We start from the raw sequence: 8,091 nt of genomic DNA, 5'->3' as shown, positions 1-8,091 counted from the left end.
GTGTTCCTATGAAATATGCACACACCACTTAGATGTGGTTACTTCCTAAAAACAGGCAGTGCCTGAGCACTGATGAGGGGCATTGTGACTGCATTCATTGCTTGCAACTGTGAGGTGAATGAATGTACTAGCTCCTGGTTGCAACATACAGTAACACATTGTGCTACTTTGTATTGAGGAGATGTCCTGGCCTCACACAGAAACTCAGGGCTATGGGCCGGGCGCGGTGGCTCAAGCCTGTAATCCCAGCACTTTGGGAGGCCGAGACGGGCGGATCACGAGGTCAGGAGATCGAGACCACCCTGGCTAACACGGTGAAACCCCGTCTCTACTAAAATACAAAACTAGCCAGGCGAGGTGGCGGGCGCCTGTAGTCCCAGCTACTTGGGAGGCTGAGGCAGGAGAATGGCGTAAACCCGGGAGGCGGAGCTTGCAGTGAGCTGAGATCCGGCCACTGCACTCCAGCCTGGGCGACAGAGCGAGACTCCGCCTCAAAAAAAAAAAAAAAAAAAAAAAAAAAAAAAAAAAAAAAAAAGAAATGAAGGTAATTTTAAAATACAAGCCAGAGTTACAGATATATAGCCTGAAAGAGTAAAACTTAGGAGCCTTGTGTGTCCAGTTGTAATGACAAAGTCACATTTTTTACAGATTAGCTTCCTGATAATTCAGGGGTTACCAAGATTCTGCTACTCACTATAGCTAATAAACAAAATGGAAACTGGTCTCTATTCTATCTCATGGGCTTAGGCACAACTTTTTCAGATTTAAACAAAAAACAACCCCTGTCTTTGCACCTCCATTCCCAGGACAAGCTCACTCTCTGGCACCAAGCTCCCTGGGGTGAGTTTTCTTCTAGAAGAGTCCTGGGGGACAGGTAAGGAGTGGGAGGCAGAAAGTCTAGTTCAGGGACAGGGATTCTGGGATGAAAAGTGAAGGGAGAGGGCCTGGGCACATGCCAAAGGTTTCTGCCTGGTTTCTCAGACAACTCCTGGGCCAACAAACGGGGAGACATTGGGACAGAGCGCTTGATACAAAAGAAGCAGGGTAAGAGCAAAGTTCCAGGGCCCTGGAGCTTGGCTCTCTGGGTTTCAGGTACCGAGGGCGGTGTCTGGGGTGGTGAGGCTCAGCCTTGGGGATTCCCCAACTCCCCAGCGTCTCTCTTCTTCCTCTCCCAACCTGTCAGGTCCTTTTTCCCGGATACTGAGGACACAGCTCCAGTGCTCACTCCCATTGGGTGTCGGGTTTCGAGAACAGCCAATCAGGGTCGCCACGGTTCCTGGTTTTAAAGTTCCCGCGGACACACCCCGACGCCGAGTTTCCACAGACGCCAAGGATGGGATCTTGGCGCCCCGAACCCTCCTCCTGCTGCTCTCGGGGGCGCTGGCCCTGACCGAGACCTGGGCAGGTGAGTGCGAGGTGGAGAGGGAAACGGCCTTTGCAGGGAGGAGCGAGGGGCCGCCCGGCGGGGTGCAGGACTCGGGGAGCCGCGCCGGGGGGAGGGTCGGACGGGTCTCACCTCCTCCCCCACAGGCTCCCACTCCATGAGGTATTTCGGCACCTCAGTGTCCCGGCCCGGCCGCGGGGAGCCCCACTTCATCTACGTGGCCTACGTGGACGACACGCAGTTCGTGCGATTCGACAGCGACGCGGCGATTCCGAGGATGGAGCCGCTGGCGCCGTGGGTGGAGCCGGAGTATTGGGAGCGGGAGACACGAGGCGCCAAGACCCACGCAGAGAATTTCCAAGCGAACCTGCGGACCCTGCTCCGCTACTACAACCCGAGCGAGGCCGGTGAGTGACCCCGGCGCGGGGCGCAGGTTACGACCCCTCTCCATCCCCAGAGGTTGGCCCGGGTCGTTCCCGAGTCTCCAGGTCCGAGATCCACCCCGAGGCTGCGGGACCGGCCCAGATCTTCGACCCAGGAGAGCCCAGGCGCCTTTACCCGGTTTCATTTTCGGTTTGGGCCCAAATCCCTGTGGGTTGGTCGGGGCGGGGCGGTGCTCGGTGGGCGGGGCTGACCGCGGGGGCGGGGCCAGGGTCTCACACCACCCAGGAGATGTATGGCTGCGACCTGGGGCCAGATGGGCGCTTCCTACGCGGGTACGACCAGTTAGCCTACGACGGCAAGGATTACCTCGCCCTGAAGGAGGACCTGCGCTCCTGGACCGCAGCGGACACCGCGGCTCAGATCTCCCGGCGCAAGTGGGAGGTGACCCGTGAGGCGGAGAGGGTGAGAGCCTACCTGGAGGACAGGTGCCTGGAGTGGCTCCACAGACACCTGGAGAACGGGAAGGAGACGCTGCAGCGCGCGGGTACCGGGGGCCACGGGGCGCCTTCATCTCTCGTAGATCTCCCGGGCTGGCCTCCCGCCAGGAGAGGAGGAAAACGGGAACAAAGCTAGAATATCGCCCTCCCTCTGCTCCTGAGTGGGAAGAATCCTCCTAGGTTTCCGGATCCTGTACCAGAGAGTGACTCTGAGGGCCCACCTGCTCTCTGGGACAATTAAGGGATGAAGTCTCTGAGGGAATGGAGGGAAGACAATCCCTGGAATACTGATCAGCAGTCCGCTTTGACCCCTGCAGCAGCCTTGGGCACTGTGACTTTATCTCTCAGGCCTTGTTCTCTGCCTCACACTCAGTGTGTGGGAGTCTGATTCCAGCTCTTCTGAGTCCCTCGGCCTCCACTCACGTCAGGACCAGAAGTCGCTGTTCCTCCCTCAGAGCCTAAAACTTTCCAAGAAATAGGAGATTGTTCCAGGTGCCTGTTTCCAGGCTGGTGTCTGACTTCTGTGCTCCCTTCCCCACCCCAGGTGTCCTGTCCATTCTCAGGATGGTCACATGGGCACTGCTGGAGTGTCCCATGAGAGGTGCAAAGTGCCTGAATTTTCTGACTCTTCCCCTCAGATCCCCCAAAGACACATGTGACCCACCACCGCATCTCTGACCATGAGGCCACCCTGAGGTGCTGGGCCCTGGGCTTCTACCCTGCGGAAATCACACTGACCTGGCAGTGGGATGGGGAGGACCGAACTCAGGACACGGAGCTTGTGGAGACCAGGCCGGCAGGGGATGGAACCTTCCAGAAGTGGGGAGCTGTGGTGGTGCCTTCTGGAGAGGAGCAGAGATACACGTGCCATGTGCAGCATGAGGGGTTGTTGGAGCCCCTCACCCTGAGATGGGGTAAGGAGGGGGACTGGGGGGTCATGTCTCTTCTCAGGGAAAGGAGGAGCCCTTCTGCAGGGTCAGGGCCCCTCACCTTCCCTTCCTTTCCCAGAGCCGTCTTCCCAGCCCACCATCCTCATCGCAGCCATCATTGCTGGCCTGATTGTCCTTGGAGCTGTGGTCACTGGAGCTGGGGTTGCTGCTGTGATGTGGAGGAAGAAAAGCTCAGGTAGGGAAGGAGAGAGGAGTGGGGCCTGAGTTTTCTTGTCCCACTGGGTGTTTCAAGCCTCAGGTAGAAGTGTGTCCTGCCTCGTTACTGGGAAGTACTATCCACACACACAGTCCTACCTAGGCTGGGCCCTGTGTGCCAATACCTACTCTTTATGAAGCACCTGTGACAATGAAGGACAGAGAATCACCTTGATGGCTGTGGTGATGGGAACCTGATCCCAGCAGTCACAGGTCGGGGGAAGGTCCCTGCTGAGGACAGACCTCAGGAGGGCAGTTTGTCCAGAACCCACACCCACTTTCCTCATGTTTCCTGATCCAGCCCTGGGTCTGCAGTCACATTTCTGGAAACTTCCCTGGAGCCCAAGACTGGGGGTTTCCTCCAGGACCTCATGGCCCTGCCTTCCCCCTAGCCCCTCACAGGACATTTTCTTCCCCCAGGTGGAAAAGGAGGGAGCTACTCTCAGGCTGTGTGTAAGTTGGGGACTGGGATGTGGAGGAGCTCACCCACCCCATAATTCCTCCTGTCGCACATCTCCTGCAGTCTCTGACCAGCTGCTGTTTTTGTTCTACCCCAGGGAGCAATGGTGCCCAGGGCTCTGATGTGTCTCTCAGGGATTGTAAAGGTCAGACCCTGGGGATCTGAAGTGGGTGGGGGTGGGGCAGAGGGGAAAGGACTGGGTTGTGGGGATTCTTTGATTGGGACATTTTGAGTGTGTGGTGGGCTGTTCAGTGTCACTACTTACCATGACTGACCTGAATTTGTTCATGACTATTGTTTTCTGTAGCCTGAGACAGCTGCTTTTTGTGGTATTAAGATGATGGGATTTCCTCATGCCTCCCCTTTGTGACTTCAAGAGCCTCTGGCATCTCTTTCTGCAAAGGCATCTGAATGTGTCTGCGTCCCTGTTAGCACAATGTGAGGAGGTAGAGAGACAGCCCACCCCCGTGTCCACCGTGACCCTCGTATCCACGCTGACTTACATTCCTTCCCCAATCATCTTTCCTGTTCCAGAGAGGTGGGGCTGGATGTCTGCATCTCTGTCTCAACTTCGTGGTGCGCTGAGCTGCAACCTGTTACTTGGCTAGTGAAAATAAGAATCTGAATATAAATTTGTTTTCTCAAATTCTTGCCATGAGAGGTTGATGGATTAATTAAAGGAGATGATGCCTAAAATTAGAGAGAGGAATTAAAGACCTGAGAACCTTCCAGAATCCACCTGTTTTCTGTGCAGAGTCTGTTGCAGGTAGGGACTGGAGAAGGCTGTGGGGGGCTGAGTGTGAATGGGGCCTGTGCCCAGTTGGTGTTGAATCCATCATGGGCTTTATGGGGTCAGTCCTCAGCTGGGTCACCTTCACTGCTCCATTGTCTTTGTCCCTTCAATGGAAACTTGTCCTGCAGGAGCTGCGGTCACAGAAACTCAGACATCGCCCAGGGTGGCCTCTGCACACAGCAGTCACTGTGCTATTGAGAGACAAATTTTGAGAGCCATTCAGCTCCTGCCCTCCTAATAGTCCTCTTTCCTAGATTGTACATTCCATCTTCTCTTTAACATTTCTGTTTTATTTTTTATGAATTTTCTATTTTTATGGATACATAACAGTTGTACATATTTGTGGGGTACATATGATATTTTGGTACAGCATATGATGTGTAATCATCAAATCTGAGTAACTAGGATATCCATCTCTTCAAACATTTATAATTTCTTTGTGTTGGGAACATTCTAAATCTTCTCTTCTAATTATTTTGAAATATACAATACATTATTGTTAACTATAGTTTCCCTATTATGCTACTGAATACTAGATCATATTCCTTCTATCTGACTGTTGTACCCATTAACCAACCTCTCATCAACCCCTGCCTCCCTACTGCCCTTCCCAGCCTCTGGAAACCACCATTCTATTCACTACTTTTGAGATCAATTTTTGTAGCTCCCACGTATAGGAGGGAGTGATATTTGTCTTTCTGTGCCTGGCTTACTTTACTTAACCTAATGTCCTCCATTTCCATCCATGTTGCTGCACCCAACCTTTTTAAAGGAACCAGTTTCTGGAATTAGTGGAGAGGAGGGATCCCATAATTTTTCTTCTTAGGTATGTTTCTGGTGGAACTGCTATTCTGCTCTGCTCTCCTACCCTCTCTCCCTGCCCTGGTTCCAGTAATCTTGGTGTTGGCTCCAATCCAAACTCATGAATCTATAAAGCAGAGTCTAATTTAGAGTTATATTTGTTTGTAAAATTGGATCCATAGTCTAGATTTTTTCTTTCCTGAAGAGAGAAACCTGATTATCTGCTGCAGAGTGTGCGTGTGTGTGTGTGTGTGTATGTTGGGGGAGGGGAGTTGGTGTGGGGAGGGCACAAGCAGCCCTGTTGAGAAAAGCACAGGCCATCCCGAATGTCAGTGTGAGGGAACCTTATGCTGTAGCTGTCACAAAACAGCATTTGGCCTGAGGCTATGTTAATAAAGCTATTGCCTTTAGGATAGGGAGGTGTGCTACAGTGATCATTCATTCAACTGACCTTTGTTGTCTGACAGACATACGACAGAGTGGTTTTGCATCTGGGGAATATAATTGAAGTAAAATCAGAAAAATCTTTGGCCTTGTGGAGCATGTGTTCCAGTGGGAAGAAGCAGAGGATAGATACACTATGAGCAGAGTAAGGAAGAAAGATGCTAGAAGACAGCAAGTGTCTGCGAGTAGGTGATCCAAGGTGGCTGTTGCACAGTGTGGCCTTGTTGCAAAGGTGACCTTTGAGGAAAGATTTGAGGGACATGAGTTATCCATGAGGATGTCTAGGGAAGTTCTTTCCAGACAGGGGAACCTCCAGTGGAAGTGCACTATGGCAGGAAGGTGTCTGTGTGCCAAGAAGAGCAAGGAGGCCAGGAGGGTTGGACAGAGAGAAACTGAGATGAAGGCAAAACTGTGGCCAGAGCAGGTGGGCCTGGAGGGTGTGGTGAAGGATCTGATTTTTGCTCTAAGTGAGATGGGAGTTAGAGGATAGTTTTGAGCAGAAGCAGGACATGGTACAACTTCTCTTTTAAAAGGATCTCTCTGGATTGCTGGCAAGACGGCCGAATAGGAACAGCTCTGGGTTCCAGCTCCCAGTGAGATCGACGCAGAAGGTGGATGATTTCTACATTTCCAACTGAGGTACCTGGTTCGTCTCACTGGAACTGGTTGGACAGTGGGTGCAGCCCAAGGATGGTGGGCCGAAGCAGGGTGGGACGTTGACTCACCCAGCAAGCACAAGGGGTTTGGGGAACTCCCTCTCCTAGCCAAGGGAAGCCATTAGGGACTGTACCGTGCACTCTAACACAGATACTGTGCTTTTCCCATGGTCTTTGCAACCTGCAGACCAGGAGATTCCCTCTGGTTCCTATACCACCAGGGCCCTGGGTTTCCAGCACAAAACTGGGCGGCTGTTTGAAGAGACACTGAGCTAGCCGCAGGAGATTCTTTTCATACTCCAGTGGCGCCTGGGATGCCAGTGAGAAAGAACCGTTCACTACCCTGGAAAGGGGGCTGAAGCCAGGGAGCCAAGAGGTCTGGTTTGGTGGGTCCCACCCACACGGAACCCAGCAAACTAAGATCCATTGGCTTGAAATTCTCGTGGCCAGCACAGCAGTCTGAGCTTGACCTGGGACACTCGAGCTTTGTAGGGGGAGGGGTGTCCACCATTGCTGAGGCTTGAGTAGGCGGTTTTACCCTCACAGTGTAAACAAAGCCACTGGGAAGTTCAAACTGGGCAGAGCCCACCACAGCTCAGCAAGGCTGCTGTGGCCAGACTGCCTCTCCTCTCTGGGCAGTCCATCTCTGAAAACAAGGCAACAGCCCCAGTCAGAGACTTATTGATAAAACCCCCACCTCCCTGGGACAGAGCACCCAGGGGAAGGGGCAGTTGTAGGCGCAGCTTCAGCAGACTTAAACATCCCTGCCTGGCAACTCTGAAGAGAGCAGCAGATCTCCCAGCACAGTGTTCAAGCTCTGATAAGGGACAGACTGCCTCCTCAAGTGGGTCCCTGACCACCGTGTATCCTGACTGGGAGACACCTCCCTGTAGGGGCAGACAGACATCTCATACAGGAGAGCTCTGACTGGCCTCTGGTGGGTGCCCCTCTGGGATGAAGCTTCCAGAGGAAGAAACAGGTAGCAGTCTTTGCTGTTCTGCAGCCTCCGCCAGTGATGCCCGGGCAAACAGGGTCTGGAGTGGAACTCTGGCAAACTCCAGCAGACCTGCAGTAGAGGGGCCTGACTGTTAGAAGGAAAACCAACAAACAGAAAGGAATAGCATCAGTGTCAACAAAAAGGACATCCACTCAGAGACCCCATCTGAAGGTCACCAACTTCAAAGACCAAAGGTAGATAAGTCCACAAAGATGGGGAGAAACCAGCGCAAAAAGACTGAAAATTCCAAAAACCTGAACACCTCTTCTCCTCCAAAGGATCACAACTCCTTGCCAGCAAGGGAACAAAACTGGACAGAGAATGAGTTTGACGAGGTGACAGAAGTAGGCTTCAGAAGGCGGGTAATAACAAATTCCTCCAAGCTAAAGGAGCATGTTCTAACCCAATGCTAGGAAGGTGAGAACCTTGAAAAAAGGCTGGATGAATGCTAACTAGAATAACCAGCTTAGAGAGGAACATAAATGACCTGATGGAGCTGAAAACACAACACGAGAACTTTCTGAAGCATA

General features: G+C 52.7%; 1 protein-coding gene across 1 annotated transcript in view; it reads left to right on the top strand.

Annotated features, from left to right (window-relative positions):
- The first annotated feature begins 545 nt into the window (after window positions 1–545).
- Window positions 546–8,091, top strand: part of LOC108543093 (class I histocompatibility antigen, Gogo-B*0101 alpha chain-like) — a 15,705-nt gene continuing 8,159 nt past the window's right edge. The window contains exons 1-9 of the mRNA XM_017893431.1: window positions 546–840; window positions 1,184–1,405; window positions 1,531–1,791; window positions 2,037–2,312; window positions 2,904–3,179; window positions 3,274–3,390; window positions 3,831–3,863; window positions 3,968–4,015; window positions 6,442–6,547. Coding sequence (XP_017748920.1) covers window positions 738–840; window positions 1,184–1,405; window positions 1,531–1,791; window positions 2,037–2,312; window positions 2,904–3,179; window positions 3,274–3,390; window positions 3,831–3,863; window positions 3,968–4,015; window positions 6,442–6,476 — 1,371 coding nt within the window. The 5' untranslated portion in view covers window positions 546–737 and the 3' untranslated portion in view covers window positions 6,477–6,547. The remainder of the gene's footprint in view (window positions 841–1,183; window positions 1,406–1,530; window positions 1,792–2,036; window positions 2,313–2,903; window positions 3,180–3,273; window positions 3,391–3,830; window positions 3,864–3,967; window positions 4,016–6,441; window positions 6,548–8,091) is intronic.

This window comes from Rhinopithecus bieti, unplaced genomic scaffold (assembly GCF_001698545.2).
Source record: "Rhinopithecus bieti isolate Rb0 unplaced genomic scaffold, ASM169854v2 scaffold_24193, whole genome shotgun sequence".
Classification (NCBI taxonomy): Eukaryota; Metazoa; Chordata; class Mammalia; order Primates; family Cercopithecidae; genus Rhinopithecus; species Rhinopithecus bieti.
This window is presented reverse-complemented; position numbering and strand designations above follow the sequence as displayed.